The sequence below is a fragment of the Solanum verrucosum genome, unplaced genomic scaffold, assembly GCF_900185275.1.
Source record: "Solanum verrucosum unplaced genomic scaffold, falcon-dt-bn FXZP01000088.1, whole genome shotgun sequence".
NCBI classification, from domain to species: Eukaryota; Viridiplantae; Streptophyta; class Magnoliopsida; order Solanales; family Solanaceae; genus Solanum; species Solanum verrucosum.
This window is the reverse complement of record NW_026020077.1, coordinates 1,285,480-1,309,707: the sequence shown is the minus strand read 5'-3', so window position 1 is coordinate 1,309,707 and position 24,228 is coordinate 1,285,480. Positions and strand designations below refer to the sequence as shown.

Below are 24,228 nucleotides of genomic sequence, written 5' to 3'. Positions count from 1 at the left end.
AAAACAAATAATTTGCGTTGAATTTAAGAGTATTTTAAATACTTCTTTAAGATTACAAAACTCATGTTTTAATCATGTGATCATATAGGGAAGGAAGCAAAATAATGTGATTTATAAACTACTTCTAAAAGTCTTCCAATCATATATACATACAAAATCGGGAGGATACAATGTAAAGAATTTTTTGACAAGGAGCACGAGCTTAGTTGATTGGATTGCGTTGCTTGATGTTCCGATGTATCGAGAAAATAGTGAATTCATATATTTATGATGGAATATTTATAAACGATGATATACAAAATTTAGAAATATAGAGATAAAGATCGTTCTGTTTCGCTCGCATTAGATACCATGATCAAATTAGACTTGTATGAAATGAGGACTTGCTCATTTTGTGACCCTTGTTGACCAAATAATGTCTCACTAAGATTGAGAATCTCAAGTCCTCAATGGATCTAAAACATTAGATTAGTTCAATATCTATTGCCTAAAGTCCTTAATTCAAAGTTGGAAACGATTTTTTTGTATTTAAGTTCAATGCATCAATATTTTTATTATTCCATCCATTCACATGCATTTTTTGTCACATTTCTACATCTCAAGAGTAAAATTGCTTGGACAACAACCAATATTTTAAAAAATATTTTCCAACATATTAATATAAAAAAGATTGTAATTTATAATTTCCAAAAATTTTAATTAAAAAATAAATTAAATTGACTCTCGTAAAATGAGTTGGGATACGTGTATCAGTGTAGAGCTCGTGGTTTTTGTCTGTCACTTGGTATTGAATATGAAAAGAGACCCTCTTAACTCATTGCATTATAAGTGATGAAACAGTACCCAACACCTTTCACTTTCTCTGATCGACCTACTTATCTTACTCATGAAATAAATTGGCCAGAATTTGTACTTAAATTGTCATTTTTCAAAACTCCGTAATTTAGTTAACCCTATTACTCTTCCTTCTATTCAATTTTATGACTTTGTTTGAATTGACACAAAAATTTAAAAGAAAATGTAATACTTCATAAATTTGTGGTCTAAAATAAATGATTGATATTTATATAACTATAAATCATCATTTCACTAAAAATAAAATGTATATTTTAAAGTTAAGTAATTACTAAAATATACTAACTAAAAAAATAAAAGTAAATCGTATAGATTTAAAGAGATGAAAGAGAAATTAGTTTGATCATTCCGTTATTACTTTAAACAAACTATACACAAGTTATCTTGAAGCTCGCTATACAGTCATATATACTCAATTTTTTATTCCACTCGCTCATAGATTCTCACATTGAATCCACCAACCATATGTGCAGTCAAAAGAGGCAGAAAAACCGGTATTTCAACATTTACCGGTTTAATCTCGAACCGCCTAAGAACCGAAGCCAATACATACTTCATCTGTGTGAATGCCATTTCTTTCCCCAAACACATCCTTGGACCGGCTTGAAATACTGGATACTTATACGGACAAACACTTTTCGATCCTCCGTTTTCATCGATCCAACGGTCCGGTTTAAATTCGAGTCGGTCTTTTCCCCAAATCTCCTCCATTCGACCCATTCCATACTGGAAATAAGTAACTCTATTGCCCTTTTGAACCCTTGTTCCGTCTGGTAATATGTCGTCTTTAGCCGCGTGCTTAGAATCCCAAGCTACTGGTGGATAAAGCCTCATTGATTCATTCAAGCACGCGGTTAAATACTTCATCTCTTTTAATTCGTCAAATTCAAGCGCCTTATCGCCATTGTTGATCGACGTTATTTCATTGATCATTTCGTTTTTGATGTTAGGGTGATTGGTAGTGAGCCAAAAAAGCCACGTCAATGCGGAAGAAGTGGTGTCTCTTCCAGCCATTAGGAAACTTATAACCATATCTCTCACCACTTCATCTTCGTGTCCAGCAATTAATAATCTAGACAGAAGATCCCCTCCATTTTCATTAATGAAGTTTTCTTTCTTTTCCTGTATGATCTCGTCGATACAACAGTGAACGCGTTTCACGTTTTCCTTCAGCTGCTTCTCCGATCCTAAATTGAGCGCTCTTTTACTTTTCCAAATCGCGTAAACTGGAGCCATACCACGCATGGCACACGCTCGAGAGGCGGTATCGAACGAATCAACGAGAACTGACACGTGCGAGAGATCATCCAAGCAGTGCGAGTCAGTACCTAGGGACACCTTGCAAATTGTATCAAAGGCAAAACGCCTAAGCACGTCTTGCAGGTCCAAAACTTTGCCAGATTTAGCTGCCTGAATTAACAACGGAATGAGCCTGTTTTCGACTACTTCTTCCAGAGTTTTAACAACAAACTCCCTCAACGAATTTGTGCTGAACTCATGGCTAGCCAATTTACGCTGCGCGTTCCACAGCTCCCCGTCCACGTTGAATATCCCACGCCCTAGAAAATCGCCTAGAATATCCGTAAACGGTTTACCCTTTGGATAATTAATAAAATTCGTTTTGAGCATGTACTCAACGTTATCCGGATTGGCTGTGATTATAGTCCGAGGAGCGCCGAATCGCTGAACTAGAATGGTTTGTGTTGGGGAGTCAGATAAAAGTTGAGTGTACCAATCCAGTAGTCGATGTCGATTTTTATAAAAGGAAATAAGGCATCCAAGGATTGGGTAAGAGGAAGGGCCATAGATTGGAGTGAATTTGAGATGAAGTTTTAGGGAATGGGTAAGAAACCCTAAAATGAAGAAAAGAAAGAGAGAAAGAAACATGTTGTTAATTAGGTGGTTATGAGTTAACTCTATAGTGCTGTTGCAGTGAGTTTAATTTATAGGGGAAGAGAGAATGAGATTTGATTGTTTTTGAGATAGATAAGTGGCTGTATTTATATTTGTGGAAAGAAAATGACAAAGAGGATTGGAAATTTTGCTCACTTTTTTATTATGCATTTAAATCACGTGTTTCTTGTGCGCGTAAAGTGAAACTTGCAAAAAAAGTTGGCTGCGGTGGAGAACTTTTCATAATCATGCGCAGAGAAAATTTTGTAACGATCGACATGTAACATTGTCTTATCTCTATATTAAAATAAAAAAGTTTCATGACTTCAACTTTTATTTTTTGAGATTGTTATCAAGCACTAGTGTAGTAGCCTCAATTCACATTACTCCTTCCGTTTCAAATTATCTATGGTGATTCAGTTGGCCGATTCGGAGGGAGAGCGGCGGGCAAAGATATAGTTATATATGAATTAAAGGGCAACATAACTTCTAGAAAAATATTACGGGTCTGTCATTAGCCATGATATCTTAATAATATATACATTCTCTCATTTAATCTGGAGCTTGTTTTCATGGTAATGCACCTCATATTATAAAGTATGTTACTATTTCAATACTTTTGACCATCTAATTTTATTTTCTTCCATGTATTATATAGTCAAACTTCAATACTTTTGACTATTCAACTTAATAATATACATGCATGTATTATAGTCAAATTAATCGATATTGAAATTAAGAAATATTACAAAGGTCGTTTTGTACGTCTATAGAATATATATAAATTCTGCATTGAATAATTCAATGTTTGGTTTAGGCCTATAGTTAAGAAACTGTATTTGCCAATTAATTAGGCTTATATATGTACACCATATTTGTATTATTTACTTATGGTACGGCATAAATACAAGGTGCCATTGTTCAAGGGACAATTAATTCTACGGTGCTTAGTGTCATGATCCGCTATTTTTCCATTAAAATAAAACATGAATATAAAGGATGAAGAAACTAGAGTTGTGTAGAGTTTTGTGGAAGACTCTAGAACTCCCTAGATATTTCCTTGGTAGGCTTACATTGGAAGAAGAATAGTCCTTAGTGGAATATTCTAGAGAAGTATATATGGATATTTCCCAAGGAAGGTTAGGGAATCACATGGAAAGTCCTTGAAATATTCTAGAGTTGTAGAGAATTCTAGAATAAGGACTATAGTGTAAATATGTAGGGACTTGTATAGTAATTTTTATTTACACTTTAGCCCCTTAGGAAGTAGTATAAATAAAGGGACTCTCATTTGTAAATCATCAACCAAGTTGTAAAGCATTTTTCAAGCAATACAAAAGTTTTCTTCCAAAATTCTCTAAGTCTTTCTTTACATTGTCTTAGCAATCTAGCTTCAAACGGATTACTTGAGCTTACAAGATCGTGAAAGATTCGTGAGTAAGTTGTCATGGCCGCACGAAACATTAGTTAGAACTCTAAGTCTGTGACATTAGGACTTCCAAAATTAACGGATGCAAAGATTGTCTAAGATAGGACGGATGGGAAAATGGTGAATTATATTAGTTAATTTGATTCTCGTATTTTAAATTTTTTATGATAGTTCGAATGCACACCAAATATTAGTTAGTTTGATTATTGTACTTCGAATCAAACAAAATAATTAAAACAAAAGGAATATTTCATTATTTCTTAAAAGATGTGCAAAATCTTTTTATGAATAAATAAAGTGAAAGGATCAAAATGGGTTGTTAAATAAGTACTTGAGAACAAAGTTGTCACGATCCAACTCACCGGGCGGTGCAGGCACCTACTCTAACCACCTAAGTAGGAGGACCCTCAATTCCCAAACCGTTAAAGACATGCGAAAGATTAAGAAACTGAAGACAAAAGGATATTCATGCAGTTTTTACAACATAAAGAGTTTTCAAACGATTCAAAGATAACTTGTAAAGTAATTTACTCCTCCAGGGATCTAGTCTAAACAGGTACAAGAGTTTCTACGATTACAAGGTATAAACATGATAACAAATGACCCAGCTCCCACCACATGGAAAGAAAAATAGAAGCTGTTGGATATTGTCTTCATCTTCACTTATGAAACATCACTGACCCTGCAACCAGACTATGCCAAAAAGACATATCAAGAGTAGTATCAATACAAACCACACGTATTGGTAGACATTATCGGTCAACCCGATACCCACTGCATAATATAAGAAATCGGCTAGTAGGAAACATGCAATAAGACCGTTCATTCCTCCACCTTTATATCCTCCTGCCCTTACCATTTCTGAATGCTTTAAATAAACTAGTACATTTGACTCTAACCCCTTATTTGCTCCGATCTTGATCATAACTTAACCATTCTACCATTTTACATGAGTTTCCGGATGTAACCACTATCAACCTGGCCCAACCACTCACGACATACCCTTAATTCTTCCACATCACCCTTAACCCTTGATCCCATAGTACATACTATCAAGGCTCGCTAACCGTTTCAATACGACTCACCTTCCCAAGTAAGACCTAACTACCTAACATTTACGACACAAACACCTCTCCACTTCTCAATTTTTAAAAACACAAACAACCTCTCTAAAGTAATACATAGTAACATTTTGAACCTCAGTCCCCACTTACCATACCACATCACAATTGGGCCTGACCATTCATCGTTTCTTCAGTAACGAGATATATAACAAGTAAACACGACATAGAAAACACACATATACCACATGCATAATTCAATTATCATTCAGGAGCACCATATTAATTCCCAACATCATCCATGACAGGTAGATACGAACATAGTAGTCACCAATGGTTCTCTCATGGAACCCAAACCCAAACCCAAACTGTTAGTGTGTCAGAACGTGACACTCGATCCAATATATATGTGTCAGAACGTGACATTCGATCCAATATATGTGTTGGAATGTGACACCTGATCTAATGTATGTGTCGAAACGTGACACTCGATTCAATATATGTGTTAGAACGTGATAGTCGATCCAGTCAGCACAACCACTATCACAATCACATCTATAATTAACAATATTCATAGTCATACAATCAAGTAATGGGTTCATGGGATGTAATAATTCATATATACTCATTTGCATTAGATTTGGTTTACATTCCTTGTTCTCATACATGCATGTATACAACGAAGCAACTACTGACATATATCACACAAACAGGAAATCAAACCATCACCTACCCCTAGTTCACAAAATGGGGATTCCCACTACGGTACACATCTTACGTATCCATTAGGAATATCGATACAACCATTCCTTTTTCGATGCACGAAGGCCTACGCATGAATTCTACCGCCAATTAACAATATACTACGCAGTGAACACGAATTTAAAACTACTCAATTAATAAACCTAACTTACCTGGGCGCCAAGTAGTTGCAGAGGGATTTTAGCTCCAATCCTGGTTTTCGGACCTCGAGACGGTTGATTTGACCGAGAATTCGCAAGCTATCGTCATCCTTGCGCTAAAAATCTCTTCCTCTTTCTTTCCCAAGCCTAGAGCAGCCTTTTGAGGGTTTCTGGGGTGATCCTCACCTCTTTTTGGTGTTTTGGGAAAAAAAGAAATAAGGTTTCACGTCATTTACGTTCTACCCCGACCATCCTGCTCTGGCGCTCCTGTCCCGCTGGAGCGCCGCCGTCCTAGCAATATATGTCCCGCTCTAGAGGGATGATGGGCCCAGTTCTCTCGACGTTTTTCCTTTCCTAAATACGACGGTGCAGATCGTTACAAAAGTTAAATAAATTTACTTTTATTTTTATTAAAATGAACAAATAAATAGAAATTAGGTCCGAACTGCATAACGTTAGTTTTTTTACGAGTCCGGAGCCAAAAGGGTAAGAAATTTTTTCGAAAATTTCAAAAGGGCAACAAAATTAATTATCAAACCAAAAGGGAAACTTTCTTTGACGTTGTTTAAATTAGGGCAGCCGCCGCAAGGCGCGAAACCCCATGCAACTGGTAAGGCGCGGCCGCCTTTTAGCCTTGTAAGGTTCAGTCATCATGCGCCTTATAAGGCGCATTGGTTTCAGCGCCTTGTGCCTCTTTTAAAAAAATAAAATAAATTGGTCTGATTATTATTTTTTGAAAAAAAATAGTTTTTGTTTAATCCAATTATTTGTATTGTTAATAAATTTAATTTATAATTTTGAAATAATTTCATAAATGATAGAAATTGATTGTTTTTTAAAAGTATACTATTTCTTTGGTCCGATTATTAAAAATAAATAAATTGTAAAGTTCCTAAGCCTAATCTTTTGTCATAATCAATAATAATATATAAAATTATCTAAACTATCCATTAATTTATTTTTTGAACTCCTCCGATTATTAAATTTTTTTTTGAAGTCCTCCAATAATTAAACTCTTCTTTTTTTGAAGTCCTCCAATAAAAAAAATATTTTTAAATAGTAAATCTGTAATAGGTCGTCATGATAGTTTAAGTGTGCAACTGACTTTTAGAGACAAATTCAAGGGTGAATTTATGCTTTTTCCTTAGGCAAATAGTGGTTTCTTAATAAGATGGTCTAGTTGGGAGAAAAAAAGAAAGAGACGTGTATCATAAAAATTATGCATATTATAATACAATAAAATTTAGCTAAATTAATATATGTGAGATCATAAAATTTTATTAATTAAAAGAGTGTTTTGATCAGATTCATGTTCAAAGATGGAGAGTTTAGAAGAAACTGTAGATATCAACGGAAAAAACAATGTTGATGATGAAGCTGAAGATAATACAATACCATTGGAATCATTTACGCGTAAGGAATCACTTATCACATTTGAACTTTTTTCATTTTAATGGTGCAGGTCGAAAAAATAATATCAGGACTTGCAGATGCAATAAGAAAAGTTAGAGATGAGCTTTAATTAGGTTGAAATTTTTACAAAAAACAAAAACAATAAAATCATATTTCAGTAAATTGTCTTAAATATATTTGTAATTTTAAAAATTATTAATTAATAATATTAATGAGACTATATATTTATATAGGGGTCTTCTCAAAATATAGATTATGTTATTATCTTATCGAAATGAGTGATTTTTTTCCATTAGCTCAAATCGAAATATGAGAAAAATATTGTTCTAAAGAGATTATTAATTTATCGAATATTAATTTAATAAAATTTTACGATAGTTTTTTTTTCTAAACCGAACCACCCTATGTGGTCCAGCTAGCAGTGTAGTAGTAATAAGAATTAGGCACGTGATATAATTTAGAGCACGTCCTCCTGTCTGTAGCCAAATTAAGAAAAGGATTTAAAATGTCCATACATAACCATATTTATTTATTATTATTTTTCATTGAAGGACCATTTTTTTCCTTTTTAGGTTTACGTCTGCATCAACCTCTCACACAATTATATCGTCCTATTATTTTTTTAGTAAGCAGTATTCATATTTAAAATTTTAATCATATTTATATATATAAAAAATAATTCAAAGATATTAGTTCCTCTATCCTAATTTATATACCTCACTTTCCTTTTTAATTAATTCTAAAAAAAAACGTATTTTATTCTTAATGAAATGATTTATAGTTACAAAAAGGCTATAAACAAAGTACCAAAGTGGTTGCGGGAACGATACGCTTTGGTTACCGGCGAAGGCTTCCAAAGGCGACCAGCTTTCCATACTAGTTGTTACCTTACGCTGCCATTTTTCCAATATTATTGAATAGCATGGCCTGGGGCTAAGATAACTCAAGTGGGAGAGCCGTGTTATGGGTGACCTAATTGCACGGTTCAGAGAGCACTTGTGTATGTGATGCAAGTGAACGTCTACGAAAAAGCTGTCGTAAAGTTTCGTTCTTCGTTCCGTCGTCGACCCTATCTATGTTTCTATGATGGCCCAATCATCTTTCACTTATTTTAGACCAAATATTTCAAAACTATTTCTTTCTTAACCTACGTGTCAAGTATTATATAATATAAAACGGAGAGTACTATAAAAGTTAAAACTGGATATTAAAGGACTTGACCAATAGCATAAAACATGCAAATTGTATATCTTTTTATTTTTTCATATATTTTATATATCTTTGAGATGATTTTTTTTTTATATAAAAAAATCTATAAGAGAAAATTCAAAAGTGTCGAAACTAATTATATTTTAAAAACTGAAGTCATGAATCACGATTAAATGGTCGTTTTAAATAACTACTGATAAAAGTATCATTAGAAAAATATATTTCCTTATCATGGTTTACATCATCAGTAACTCTCACCATAATATACTAATCCACCGCAAATTGAACCTCTAACTTTTGGCCATGCGTTGAGCCGCGTTAGTAGTATTCGTATTAGAATTTAATTAAATTTGAATTTATGCCTCCGTTTATTATGGAATTAATTTAAATTTAATATATCTGATTAAGAGTGAAGTAATTTCAACCATTCTATCATAACCCGTATTAATCATGTTTTGAGCCATTAACCATAACCTTAACCTAATTGGCTTCAAACTGATAATATCACACAATCTTTTGTCAAAAGTATTACTCAATTGGAAGGGAAGCAATTCAACTTGATCAATATTGCCAACTCCAAGCACATGTCCAACTGATCTATTAGCAAATCCACTGAAAACTCATTTAGTTTTTTATTTATAAGAGTTTAAGTTTTATATATTGTTAATTATATTTTTATAATTTTTTGAGATAATAAAGATTAATCAAGAGAAACGTGCATTATCCAATTAGAAGAGGAAATAATACTGCTCAAATTACGGCGCTCGTCACATCTCCGACTAATTAATTATTTGCTACTATATACTTGGTTGCTATCATATTGGCATGGGACTGGTTGTTATTAAAAGTTTGTGATATAATTTTTAAAACGAGTTCATATATTATATAGTTCGAAAATGATGCATCTTTCACACAGCCACAAGTCTAATTAAAAAGTGACTTGATGTTAATTTAGAGTGGAATTTCAACTTCCATTTTCCATTACTTTTAAGAAAAAGACTTGGTGTATATATATATATATATAAACAATCAAATTATTTTTTGAAATAATTGTAAGCGATCTTTGCTATAATCAATGACGTATTAATTATGTGGGGCGTGCGTTTATACCTACAATAAGAATATTTTTTATGAAAATAAATATGCATATTAACAAATGAAAATAAATATGCATATTAATAAAGAAAAAGTGATAAAGTCTTTATTAGTATTAATCAATTGTCATTAGATTTAATATCGCTATAAACTTTAGTGGCATTTACAAAAAGTGTTAAAATGTAATTGTCAATAGTAATTGTCGCTATATATTTTTGATGCAATGTTCTCATATTTGTCTCCCTAAACCATCTATAACAATACAATATGTATTTAGAAGTACTTAAATATATATCTATGTGTACAGCCAATTAAATTTAAAAGTCATATGATACAATAATTACTTGGTACTCCTCTATATATAATAGGTGAGGTTGGGAGTTGAAACCATTTGTTTATTTTTTCTTAATTATTTTTAATAAAGTTTAAGCCATCACGCACCTTTTAGGCAATGTGCGTTTTAGTGTGTTAGACTAGACCCCTATAGGCTATACAATATTTATTCAACATTATTTAAGAGATCAATAAAAGGAAGTAACCTATAATAATTCTACAATTTTCATACTACTAAGCAAAAGAAACTAACTAACAACAAAATAATACTCTAATATTAATTATATTTCTTCTTAATTATTGTAGTCAATTGTCATTTATTCAGTTGAAATAACGTCTTGATAATTGTTATAGAGAGTAGTTGAAGGTGCTATATTTAGTAATTAATGCCAATTTAATTATTTTATATGCCACTTTATTGGCTTCCCTAAAATAAAATATTAGAACCGTTTCATAATTGTCTTGTGTCCCTTCTAGTATTTATATTGTGTTTTTTCCTTTTTGGTTTATTTTTTCATAATTCTCAAGTCAGACATATTAAAACTTCTAATAGTAACGTATGGTTAATATGGTTCAACCAATTATCCTAACATTTTTAACCCAAAGTGTGACTTTAACATATAGTTAATAGTTCCATTTCTCATAAAAGTGTATTCTATCTTTTTAACATGTTGAATTTATCAATGTCTATTATAAAGATTGATTGATAACTTAAATACTAATAATAAATAACATGATATAACTAAATAAATTATCTATATATAGTACGTTTATTAACTATAGCAGACTACAACAAAATTCCAACCCGAATGATATAAACTGTAACAAAGATTATGAATTTTCCTGAAGGTTTTTAAAAATATAATAAAATAAAATAGCGGATCGTTTAAATCCAAACTCTGCAAACTTGCAAAAACAACCCTTAAAGATTTTTTCTAATCTGAATGCAATAGAGGGAACATCACTAAGTTAATTGAATGGTCAAAATTATTGAAAGTTGACTTCAACACATGAATGAATTATCATCATAAAATTGGATGGTCAAAGGTATTGAAATTGTTTGTTGTATTTTATATATATCATAAAAAAGAAACTTAAAAGGGAGATGTCATTGCCAGCGGTGGACACATACTTGTTTTTATTGGTGTCACCTAAATTTTTGTGGAAGACTAATTCAAAATGGTTTACAAATTGGTATTTTATTTTATTAATATGTTATACATTTAAAATTATATGAGGATAAAATTTTAAATTTCTAGATAAATTATATTTTATACTATTATTATTATTATATATAAAGGTGCTTCTATGTCTTCTCGCAATGGGAAATTATTGTGTTAAGTACAAGTAGTAATTACTTGTCTACTATGAAATTCTGACTGATATCATAATTCATGAGATTTTGAATTAAAAAAATTTACTCAAAAATTTGAGATGTGTACTTACTAAATGTGACGTAAGCTGACACCAGAAACTTCAAAATATGATTAAGTGCGAATATAATAGTAAAAATTTGTTGTAATTAAGTTTACAATATCTATTAATTTCAAACATTGAATTCGTTTTGATCTTGATGCTTTTTTTTTTGGTAATTTTTCATTCAGTTTCTAATACCTTCTTTGTGTGCTGACTAGTCCTAATAAAATTTTGCTACTATCATGGTTGAATTATCGAACTAATTAAGGTTTGATGTAGATGAATTTGAAAATATAGTCTAGATATGTACGGATAAAACTCATAATAGAGTGCAATGTTTTTTTTAAGGGGAAGGGGAAATGAGAGAGTAATACAACGTGGATAATTGAACTCATACTAACAAAAGCGAAATTCAAATACCCAATTAACTTAGTTACTAAGGAAGTGAAAATGTTACATGTCGACAGGAAGAAATTTTCTCGGGGATAGCCTACTTTTTAGTTTTCCGCACAAGAATAACGTGATGATATATTGTTTTAGTAGTAATGAAGAGTGAAGTGTGGCAGAGTTCCTCCCTCTTGTCATTTTCATTCTACACATATAAATACAGCCATTTATCCCTTAATAAATCACACCGGCCTCTCTTCTTCCTCTAAAGCCTAATATAAGAAACATGTTTCTCTCTCCTTTAATTTTCTTCATTTTAGGGTTCCTTACCCATTCCCTAAAACTTCATCTCAAATTCAGAAAATTTACTCCAATCTATGGCCCTTCCTCTTACCCAATCCTCGGTTGCCTTATTTCCTTCTATAAAAATCGACACCGACTATTAGATTGGTACACACAGCTTTTATCTGAATCCCCAACACAAACCATTCTAGTTCAGCGATTCGGTGCTCCTCGAACCATAATTACAGCAAATCCGAATAACGTTGAGTACATGCTCAAAACGAATTTCATAAATTATCCAAAGGGGAAGCCGTTTACGGATATTCTAGGCGATTTTCTAGGGCGTGGGATATTCAACGTGGACGGGGAGCTGTGGAGCGCCCAGCGTAAATTGGCTAGCCATGAATTCAGCACAAATTCATTGAGGGAGTTTGTTGTAAAAACTCTGGAAGAAGTAGTCGAAAACAGGCTCATTCCGTTGTTAATTCAGGCAGCTAAATCTGGTAAAGTGTTGGACTTGCAAGACGTGCTTAGGCGATTCGCCTTTGATACAATTTGCAAGGTGTCCCTAGGTACGGATCCACATTGCTTGGATGATCTCTCTCACGTGCCACTTCTTGTTGAGTCGTTCGATAACTCTTCTCTAGCGTGTGCAATGCGTGGGATGGCGCCTGTTTACGCGATTTGGAAAAGCAAAAGAGCGCTCAATTTAGGATCGGAGAAGAAGCTGAAGGAAAACGTGAAACGCGTTCACTGTTGTATCGATAAGATCATAGAGGAAAAGAAACAGAAGATCGTTACTGCTAATCACATGGATCTTCTGTCTAGATTATTACTTGCAGGACACGAAAATGAAGTGGTGAGAGATATGGTCATAAGTTTTCTAATAGCAGGAAGAGACACCACTTCTTCCGCATTGACGTGGCTTTTTTGGCTCACTACCAATCACCATGACATCAAAGACAAAATGATCAAAGAAATAACGTCGATCAACAATGGTGATCATAAGGCGCTTGAATTTGATGAATTAAAAGAGATGAAGTATTTAGCCGCGTGCTTGAATGAATCAATGAGGCTTTATCCGCCAGTGGCTTGGGATTCTAAGCACGCGGCTAAAGACGACATATTACCAGACGGAACAAGGGTTCAAAAGGGTAATAGAGTTACTTATTTCCAGTATGGAATGGGTCGGATGGAGGAGATTTGGGGAAAAGACCGACTCGAATTCAAACCGGAACGTTGGATGGATGAAAATGGAGAGTTGAAAATTGTTAGTCCGTATAAGTATCCAGTGTTTCAAGCAGGTCCAAGGGTGTGTTTGGGGAAAGAAATGGCATTTACGCAGATGAAGTATGTGTTGGCTTCGGTTCTTAGGCGGTTTGAGATTAAACCGGTAAAGGTAGAAAAACCGGTTTTTGTGCCTCTTTTAACCGCACACATGGTTGGAGGATTTAATGTAAGAATCCATCACCGTGATGGCTAGCTTGGCTAAAAGGTTAAATGAAAAAAACTTGCTGCTTGTTATATTTTTTTGCAAATGAAAAATATTATTAATGAAGATGTATATTCTATGAATATATTGATTGAAATTTACTTGTGTTGTTTTAAAATCTTAATGAAGCAAATTAGGAATGATAAACTAATTTCAAGAGGTAAAAATATTATATTATTTATATATTTATATTGATAAATCCATAGGCAAATTGAATTAGTGGAGCAAAAGAAGAAAAGTTCATTTTTAATGTTAGGGTAGGTAGGACTATTTGACTTACATATATATATATAATATATAATATAACCTACGCATTCAATTTGTTCACTTTTGAGTTAGCTGTTTCTATTGAACTTTATTTATTTTTAATTTGTGTTCTTGGACATCCATTATGAAATAAGTATTTAATTTTAAACAATTATTTATTACTTTTTTTGTCAATGTTATAACAGTGTTTCTAAATATAATATATAGATGGTCCAGATGTGTGTAGTTGTAGTAGTAGACTAACACTCTGTTTGGATCATTGTTACCCACTGTATTATATTGTATTGTATTGTTACTATACCTACAATGTTTGTTTTTGATTGTTATTTAAAACGTATTGTATTGTCTTGTTAAAATTTGTTGTTACGTAACAATGAAAACCCCCATTTTATAAAACAACCGATTTGGTGTGTTCCCATTATTACTTAATTTCTTTTTTCAATTATATCTTTACATAATATTTCGTAATACTATTTTACCCTTTACCTTATATTATTTAATTCTAGTCAAACCTCCTACCCTATAATAATTAAGGATATTTTAGTAAATTTATAAATTACAATGCGGTACGATACAGTCAAACCAAACAATAAAAATGTTATTAAACAGTAACAAACAATATAGTCTAGGCAAACATTGTATCTACCATACAGTAGATCAGTACAATAGAGTACAATACAATACAATACATTATGAAATAATGGGTAATAATGATCCAAACAGAGTGTAAGTAGTGATGAGAATTAGACACGTGATATAATTTAGAGCATGTTCCATTATTATTTGTATTCAAATTAAGACAGTCAATATGTCCATAACCATACTATATGGTCCAGTTCTCAAGGACAGCCAACATGTCCATAACCATATAAACTTTTATTTTTGTTTTTTGGGTTTATATGTCGGCATTATTAGCTCTATTAATTATCACACTATAATTTTCCCATACATTTGTTTGCTTGTTATCCGATCCGATCCAATAATATCATTGAAATGAAAACTTATACTATGAAGTATCTAAATTTGAAAAAAGAAATAATAAAATGGGAGAAATGAAGTAATAATGGATGAGAAGATTATAACCATGGTAACTGAAAAATTAAAATTAGAATATATATTAACTAATTGTGATTTATAAGTTAAGACATTTGTTAATTAAATTTATTTACTGATAATTATTTCAATAACCTCGTGAATAATCATTTGTTAAATTTATCTGCCAATTGTAATAAGTAGCACATTCCTTTCTTGTCAATTCAGTATATTACAAATATTAAAAATTATTGGTATATTTATAATGAATAATTAATCACATTACTCTTTTCAATACTTTCACATCACTGCAGTTCCAACTAATTAATTATGAATAATTAAAGAATAATTAGGCACGTGATTAGAGTTTCACTTATGATTTACATGAAAAATCCTTACCCCACACTTTTTTCGTCAGTGTAGTTCCAACTAATCTATTCTCAATCCCCTCTAATAAAAAAACAAACAACTCCCTCCGTCTATTTTACGTGGTACTCTTTCTTTTATAGTCTATCTCAAAAAAAGAATATTACCTTAATATAATTAGAAATTATTCAATTTCAAATTTTTTTTTAATCCATAATAAAATAATTTATAATCACACAAATATATAAAAATTATTGTAATCCATAAGTTTCTAACGATTTTTTTTTCTTAAACATTATGTTAAGTTAAATCGTACTCCCTCCGTCCCTTTTTAGTTGTCCACTTTAGAAATGGCACACAGATTAAAGCAACAATGATTAGCACAGTGAAGTTACAATTTTACCCTTATGACAACTTTTCACTTCAAAATTACAACCACTTATTTGAATTAAAGTGAAATAAATTGGAGGGAAACAACATACACTTTTACAATTTTCAAGAAGTGTAAATAAGGGTATAATAGGAAAAAATTTGTTGTCCTTTCTTGATTTATCAAAATGGACAACTAAATAGGGACAACTAAAAAAGGAAATATGGACAAGTAAATAGGGACGGAGGGAATATCAAGTAAATTAAAACGAAGAGAGTAGTAAAAAACTACAGTCACTTACTATACATGTAAATGTTACATTAAAATCACATGATACACATTTCCTTCTATTGTGACAAGATGTCGATGGAATAAGCAGCTGCTGCTCCGCCGCACAAATTTCGGCGCAGTTCTGTCCGGAAAATGAAACATGGAGCTTTTTTTTGTTAATTTAAGGATATACTTGATGTCCTGTCACGACAGTACTGAAACGCATGATTAATGGAAAATTATGAACAGAAAGCTCAGTGTAGTTTAACCTTTTTTTCTCGGGACTCCCACCGTCCAAGAAAAAAAACCCTGCTTAATTTACGACTTGATATTTTATTTGTCTGAATTTATGTGATGTAATATGATTGACCAAGAAAATTTTAAAGTATGAGAAGATTTTTTAATATTTTAAAATTATTTTTAAATAAAAGAGTATATATATCTATATATATATATATATTAATTATAAATTTCGTTAAATAAATGAGACTCAATATTAGTAAAATATTGCAATATTGTCAATAAATATTTATTAAATTAGGAAATATATTGTATTATCTTTAGTCAGATTAAAAAAATAAGTATGTATGCGTTATATAGGGGAGATAAGTTTCAAAAACACACTTAAACTATATCTTTTTTTTGAGTTTCATACCTAAACTATTGAGAGTGTGAGTTTCATACCTAAACTATCACTTGTTAGTTTGAGAAACACATCTCTCTCTTTTATACCACTCTCACCATGGTGTGTGTAATACACTCTCTCTTTTATTTTAAAAATTGTCACATCACACTCCACATGGACAAAATATTTCACTTTGACAAAAATTAAATAAATTATTAGTATTAGTTAAAATTAAAGATTAAAATTATTATCCAAAAAAAATAATATTTTTTTTGTAAAATAAAAAAGTAAAATATTTTTCTTACCCCACTCCATCACTTCCTCTCCCTCCACCCCACCCCCTCGACCCATTTTTTGTTTTGTTGTTTTTTGTTTAAATTTCTTTTATAAATATTTTTTTTTCAATTCATCCACCCTTCCAATTCTAATTTAGATATTATTTTATTTTTAAAAAAATAATTCTATTCACTAGTCACATAATCCTCCACTTCCAATTTCTTTTCTCGTTTTGTGTTATATATATATATATATATCAAAAATATCTCTTACTTGCCGCCGCAAGACTTTTTTAAAATAATTTTTTTATTTATGTTATATACGGTACACAAGTAAAAAAAAAATCCTAGAAATATATGTACATATATAACACAAAACGAAAAAAATGTAAAATAAATAAATAAATTAGAAGTGGAGGGTTAAATAGGATGGGTAGAATTTTTTTTAAAAATAAAATAATATAATTTTTTTGGGGGAATGAGTGAGTGGTTTTTTTCTTAAAAAAAGGACGGGGATTGTGGGGGTGGGGTGGGGGGGAGGGTACGGGAGGAGGTGGTGGAATGGGGTAAGATAAATAATTTAATTTAATTTTTTTTTATATATATATTTATTATTATTATTATTATTATTTATTTATTTATTTATTTATTTTGGGGATAGTAATACTTTAATTTTTTTATTAATAGTAATAATATTTTTTTTTTATTATTTGTCAAGGTGGAATATTTTATCTATGTGGAATGTCATGTGTCAAGGTTTTTTCAAATAAAAGAGAGTGCATTACACACACCTCATAGGTGTGTTTCTCAAACTAAAAAGTGATAATTTAGGTATGAAACTCACACTCTCAATAGTTTAGGTAGGAAACTCAAAAAAATGGGATAGTTTAGGTGTGTTTTTGACACTTATCTCTATATAGGGCGTCAAATAACAGAGAAGCCATTTTATTGGTGGGATAATAAATATATATTACAATTTATATATACATAAATTAAGTTTTTGAGTTAAAGCAATCTCCAAGAATTCTAACTAAAGTAAAATTTATCTTCTAGACTCTCGCAAAATTTTAGTGTCTAGCGTAAGAATGTGTGTGTTTTTTAAACGGATTGATAAGAAAATAATTACAAACAAAATGGAATGAAATAATTTAAAACTATATATTACAATTTTGAAACGCATGATTGAAGGGAAAATGTAGAGAAAGTTGAGTCGACAGATCACTTCCAGAATTTTGTTTGGATTAAGCTTTCATTTTCTTGGGACTCCCACCGTCCAATTTCAAGAGGAAAAATAACCTGCTCATTTTACAATTTGTACTTTTTATGTGATAAGTTAATGTGATGTAATTTGATTGAAAATGAAAATTTTAAAATATAAAATAAATTTTGCAATACTTTAAAATATATTTAAATAAATAGATTTTTAAATAGAAGAGTACAATTTAAAGGGTTTTCACCAAATAAGTGGGATTTAACATAAGTAAAATATTGATAGTGTCATTAAATATGTATTAAATAATAAAATGTTTATTATTTTAACCGATTAAAAAAATATATATATCAAATAAATTGGAATAAATGAAATATCATTTTTCAAAAGACTTAATATAAGGCATCCAATATCGACCTGGAGTTTAAATTCTATATATTTAATTAATAACTAGGGAAAAAATCTATTATAATCCGTTACTTCGCATTATCTTCATCTCATTTTAGTTGGAATCATTTAGTTTGATAACAGGAAGTTTGATAAAGAAAAATAAATTATGTTCATAAATATATCATATAATTATTTTTACAACCATGTGATATAAAGCTTCTCATTAGAAATATTGTAGGTGTATGCAATAAATTTTAAAGTAATAAAAAATAAATTGCAATCACAAATTAAATTAGAAGAAACACATATAGTTTTATTGAAAAAACAATGTGGATTCGTGGGTAGAAATATGTTTATCTTTTGATTCTTTTCTCCTAAGATTTCTCTGTGATTCGAGAGTCATTACTGACGTATTTCTCGAAATGGATGACGTGAACCTCCTTGTATTTGGCTGTCAAGAAGAGTTCAACCAAATCTTGATCTGATCTTTGTCAATATTTTATGAATTTATGAAATTTTCGAGATGCCTTGAAAGAAGGATTTGGAATAGAGTAGCTTCCAAGAACTCTAATTGTAATTGAAATTAAACTTATCTTTTAGAATCCCACAATTTTTTTTTATTTCAGCAATAAAAATGTGTTTATTTTTAAACGGATTATTAATAAGAAAATAATTTCAAACAAAATGGAATGAGGGACTAATAAAGTAAAATAATTCTTCGTCACTATCTGTATATAACTTTTAGTTGAAAAATAATTGCTCCAATTATAACGTGAAACAAATTATGCATTTAGTCTTGGTCCACTCATGGTGGGATCGGAAAAAAGTTTCATAATTATGGTGGCTTCTGTTTCTTCAATTCAATGGTAGTTTTAATTATTCTTTTGTTATACTTTCTCAACTATATCACTTTAAAATTACAATTAATAGTTGTAAGGTGTTTTGACTAATTAATAGCAAATGCAGTGGACTTTTATGGTCTTAAATTGTGAGCATCTAGAATGGGTTAAAAGGGTTTTAATTTGGTAAATAAATTAGGTTGAAGTCTTGATGATGTAATTTGAGCTGAAAGTGTGTTAGTCAAGCATAAATATAAATAAATATATATAAGCCAAAGAAAAACTTTATGCCCATCCAAACAGTCTTAACATAAATTTCCCTAATTTTTTGTATATAAATAGTCATAGTATAACTAAACAATATGCATTTGACCATATACGATGACCATCATCATAAAGTTGATTAATAATGAGTGGTCAAAATTATTGAAATTTGACTTTAATACATGAAATATAATAAAGTTGTATGGTCAAAGAAATTATTACCTAATATATGGTTTATTATAATGATAAGAAAGATAATTTTACAAGTGCTGCTAAGGTATTAGTCTTCGTCACATCAAGAAGAAGATTTAATAGCCAGTGGCGAATATATATATTACTCCTACTTTATTGACTGAACGCATAGTGTACAAGCGATAACTCTTTCATCGAAAAATTATATATTATGACAAAGATAAGTCAAATTTTAATTTTATAGAAATGTATATACATATTGATTGGTTTATGTAGTCTTTAAAGATACTGCGAAATTTTCTTAATGTTGCATTTTTAATTCTAGCTAGCGAAATTATTACAACACACTGCTCGAAAAATAATTCATAATAAATATTCGTTTGACATTATATAGTTACTAAAGCATTATTTAGATAGACTAGATTAAATTCTGTCGACAATTAAATAATACGTTACACTCTAGAAATAAAGAAAATCGTGATAGTAGCAGACAATGTTACACGTCGATTGGAGACATTTTCTCGGCGCTGTTATTTTCAATTTGCGCATAAAAATCACGTGATAATTAAGTGTGGCAAATTTCCACAAATATAAATAGAACCACTTATATCCCTCAATCTTACAAACCTCATTCACTCTAAAACCCACTTTGCTACAAACATGTTTCTTTCTCTCTTTATTTTCTTCATTTTAGGGTTTCTTACCCATTCCCTAAAACTTCATCTGATCAAATGCACTCCAATCTATGGCCCTTCCTCTTACCCAATCCTTGGATGCCTTATTTCCTTCTATAAAAATCGACATCAACTATTGGATTGGTACACTCAACTTTTATCTGAATCCCCAACACAAACCATTCTAGTTCAGCGATTCGGCGCTCCTCGGACTATAATCACAGCTAATCCGGATAACGTTGAGTACATGCTCAAAACGAATTTTATAAATTATCCAAAAGGGAAGCCGTTTACGGATATTCTAGGCGATTTTCTAGGGCGTGGGATATTCAACGTGGACGGGGAGCAGTGGAGCGCCCAGCGCAAATTAACTAGCCATGAGTTCAGCACAAATTCGTTGAGAGAGTTTGTCGTCAAAACTCTAGAAGAAGTAGTCGAAACCAGGCTTGTTCCGTTGTTAATTCAGGCAGCTAAATCTGGCAAAGTGTTGGACTTGCAAGACGTGCTTAGGCGTTTTGCCTTTGATACAATTTGCAAGGTGTCCCTAGGTACTGACCCGCACTGTTTGGATGATCTCTCGCACGTGCCAGTTCTTGTTGATTCATTCGACACCGCTTCTCAAGCGTGTGCAATGCGTGGGATGGCGCCTGTATACGCGATATGGAAAAGTAAAAGAGCGCTCAATTTAGGATCGGAGAAGAAGCTGAAGGAAAACGTGAAACGCGTTCACTGTTGTATTGACGAGATCATACAGGAAAAGAAACAGAAGATTGCTACTGAAAATGGAGGTGATCACATGAAAAACACGGATCTTCTGTCTAGATTGTTAATTGCTGGACACGAAAATGAAGTGGTGAGAGATATGGTTATAAGTTTCCTAATGGCGGGAAGAGACACCACTTCTTCCGCACTGACGTGGCTTTTTTGGCTCACTACCAATCACCGTGACGTTAAAGACGAAATGATCAAAGAAATAACGTCGATCAACAATGGTGATAAGTCGCTTGATTTCGATGAATTAAAAGAGATGAAGTATTTAGCCGCGTGCTTGAATGAATCAATGAGGCTTTATCCGCCAGTGGTTTGGGACTCTAAGCACGCGGCTAAGGACGACATATTACCAGACGGAACAAAGGTTCAAAAAGGCAATAGAGTTACTTATTTCCAATATGGAATGGGTCGAATGGAGGAGATTTGGGGAAAAGACCGACTCGAATTTAAACCGGACCGTTGGATCGATGAAAACGGAGCATTGAAAATTGTTAGTCCGTATAAGTTTCCAGTGTTTCAAGCAGGACCAAGGGTGTGTTTGGGGAAAGAAATGGCATTTACGCAGATGAAGTATGTGCTGGCTTCGGTTCTTAGGTGGTTCGAGATTAAACCGGTGGTTAATGTAGAAAACCGGTTTTTGTTCCTCTTTTGACTGCACATATGGCTGGTGGATTTAATGTGAGAATCTATCACCGTAATGGCTAGCTTGGCTAAAGGGTGAAACGACAAAACTCCAGTGCTCAATTAGCATTTGCTGCTTGTTATATTTTTTGCAAATGAATTATCTTAATGAAGGAGTATATTATATTGAAGTTTATTTGTGTTATCAACTAATTTTATTTTCTTACATGTTTTTGGACAATCTTCACAAATTCAAGAATTGAATTCGAATATTCTACTACAATTCTTTTAATTTCTTTTTTCATTATATTGGATCAGTTAAGCAAGAAGAAAAGTTCATTTTTAAGTGTTGGGATAGGACATACTGTTTTGACTTTCACATGAGTTAGAACCTGTTTGAATTGATTTAAAAGTTGATCTAAGTTATTTTGATTTTTGAAACTGTTTGACAAAATTAAAATAAACTTAAAATAACTTTAAAAAGATAAAACAAAAGTAAGTCTGCCTCTTATTTTTAATATTTAACTTGAAATTCATTTAATTTTTTTATTTTTATTTTTAACTTAAAAGTTATTTTTTTAAGTCAATCTAGACAGTTTGTCCACTTTGTAAGTTATCCTGTCCAAACAGGTTTTTCTATATATAGCTGGTCCAGCTGTGTATTAGACATGTGATCTATATAATTTAGAGCTTGTTCCACTACAGTCTGTTGCCAAACTAGCAAAGACTTTTACTACTCTACCTACTTATTAAAAAAATCATGTGACATCTTTTTAAATTTCGAGATTCTTAAATTATGAATTATGGTACTTTTTTACATATTTAATTTGAATATCTTGATTAGAAAATGGAGTAACAAAATGAGAGAAAACATCTCATTTGATATTTTAGTGTGCATCCGCAGCTATTACTAAAAATTAAATATCTAACTTTTTTGGATAAGGCGTTGAGCCGTGCTTCAACAAAGTGGTTTCTAATCAAATAATTGTACTATTTTTTGTTAAAAATATTATTCTTGGTGAATTTTTATTTCTTGAATAGCATTTTGAGTTGGTCAATAACCTAATGAATAATCAATCATTTGTTAAATATATTTGGGTGGGAGTTTAGATAGCAAATCACCTGAGCTATTAAGATTTATGTCTCAACTTCATCATTGTGATTATATTTGTGACGATATTCCTTCTGCACTCGTAATTAATTAACTCTTTGATTTTCTTTACCTCTTTTTCTTGCAAATTCAGTACTATATTATTGTAAATACTCATTAATATGGATACTTAATCAGTCCCCAATTTGAATACGTGGTACGATTTGCTTCACTAATTGGAGCATTATTATGATATCATAATTAATTAGTAATATTAGTAGTATTATTTATGAATTATAGGAAAAGTCATTACCCCACTTTCAAAACACTTCTTTCACATCACTCATCAAATCAGTGTAATGCCAAGTGCCAATTAATTAGTACTTTTCCATCCCTATAATCACAAATCCATTATTTCCTCCGTCCAAAATCTTTTTGGCGATATTTGATTGAACATTAATTGAAAGCAGAGGGTTATGTGGAGTAGCGTAGAATTATTTTTGTGTGCATGTTGGGGGTAGTGGGGGATATGAAGTAAGAATAGGATTATTTTTTTAAAATAAAAAACTAAAAGTTTGGAATGGGGGAGTACGGTGGTCGGTGAGAGACGGAGAGGGGTAAGAAAAATATTTTATAATTTTTTTTGGGAAATAGTAATACTTTAATTTTTGGGAGTGCTAATAATTTATTTAATTTTTATCAAGATGAAATATTTTGTCCATGTGAAATGTGATGTGACATTTTTTAAAATAAAATAGAGAGTATATTACACACACCATTAAACAGTTCTCAATTTGAATAAACAACTACTAAAACTTTACTTTGACAGTTGACACAAGAGAAGATCATCTACATGTTACAGTAGATTTCGAATATCAAACAATGAATAGAAATCTACAATATAATTACTTTCTTTGTTAACGTTTATTTGCCCATTATTTACTATAAATAAATGTCCAATTTTTACTTGTTTTATTTTAAAAATGAAAAAAATAATTTATCATATTATTTCTAGATTTCCCTTACTATTAATTTAACTATAGTTATTTATCAAATTTTTGATGATAAAATTATCATTTTATTTCTTATTGTGTGTCAAATCAATATGAGTAAATTTTTTAAAAAATTATATCAAATAAACTAAAAATAAAATAAAATACTTAAAAAAAAACACATGATTCATGTTATCACGATGGATGGAATAA

The 24,228-nt window shown here is 31.2% G+C and overlaps 3 protein-coding genes across 3 annotated transcripts; 2 read left to right on the top strand and 1 right to left on the bottom strand.

The window, feature by feature from the left end:
- Positions 1-1,141: 1,141 nt before the first annotated feature.
- Positions 1,142-2,770, bottom strand: LOC125824070 (cytochrome P450 94B3-like). The gene has a single exon (XM_049503421.1). It carries the CDS (start codon positions 2,740-2,742, stop codon positions 1,276-1,278), a length of 1,467 nt encoding a protein of 488 aa, XP_049359378.1. The 5' UTR covers positions 2,743-2,770; the 3' UTR covers positions 1,142-1,275.
- Positions 2,771-12,265: 9,495 nt separating this feature from the next.
- LOC125824100 (cytochrome P450 94B3-like) lies at positions 12,266-13,767 on the top strand. The gene has a single exon (XM_049503455.1). It carries the CDS (start codon positions 12,280-12,282, stop codon positions 13,756-13,758), a length of 1,479 nt encoding a protein of 492 aa, XP_049359412.1. The 5' UTR covers positions 12,266-12,279; the 3' UTR covers positions 13,759-13,767.
- Positions 13,768-20,510: 6,743 nt separating this feature from the next.
- LOC125824101 (cytochrome P450 94B3-like) lies at positions 20,511-22,129 on the top strand. Its single transcript, XM_049503456.1, has one exon. The coding sequence runs from the start codon at positions 20,528-20,530 to the stop codon at positions 21,962-21,964; it is 1,437 nt and encodes a 478-aa protein (XP_049359413.1). The 5' UTR covers positions 20,511-20,527; the 3' UTR covers positions 21,965-22,129.
- Positions 22,130-24,228: the final 2,099 nt, after the last annotated feature.

Bases quoted from the DNA above. Each gene is read 5' to 3' on its own strand.
- LOC125824070 (XM_049503421.1), bottom strand. From the start codon at position 2,742: ATGTTTCTTTCTCTCTTTCTTTTCTTCATTTTAGGGTTTCTTACCCAT.
- LOC125824101 (XM_049503456.1), top strand. From the start codon at position 20,528: ATGTTTCTTTCTCTCTTTATTTTCTTCATTTTAGGGTTTCTTACCCAT.
- LOC125824100 (XM_049503455.1), top strand. From the start codon at position 12,280: ATGTTTCTCTCTCCTTTAATTTTCTTCATTTTAGGGTTCCTTACCCAT.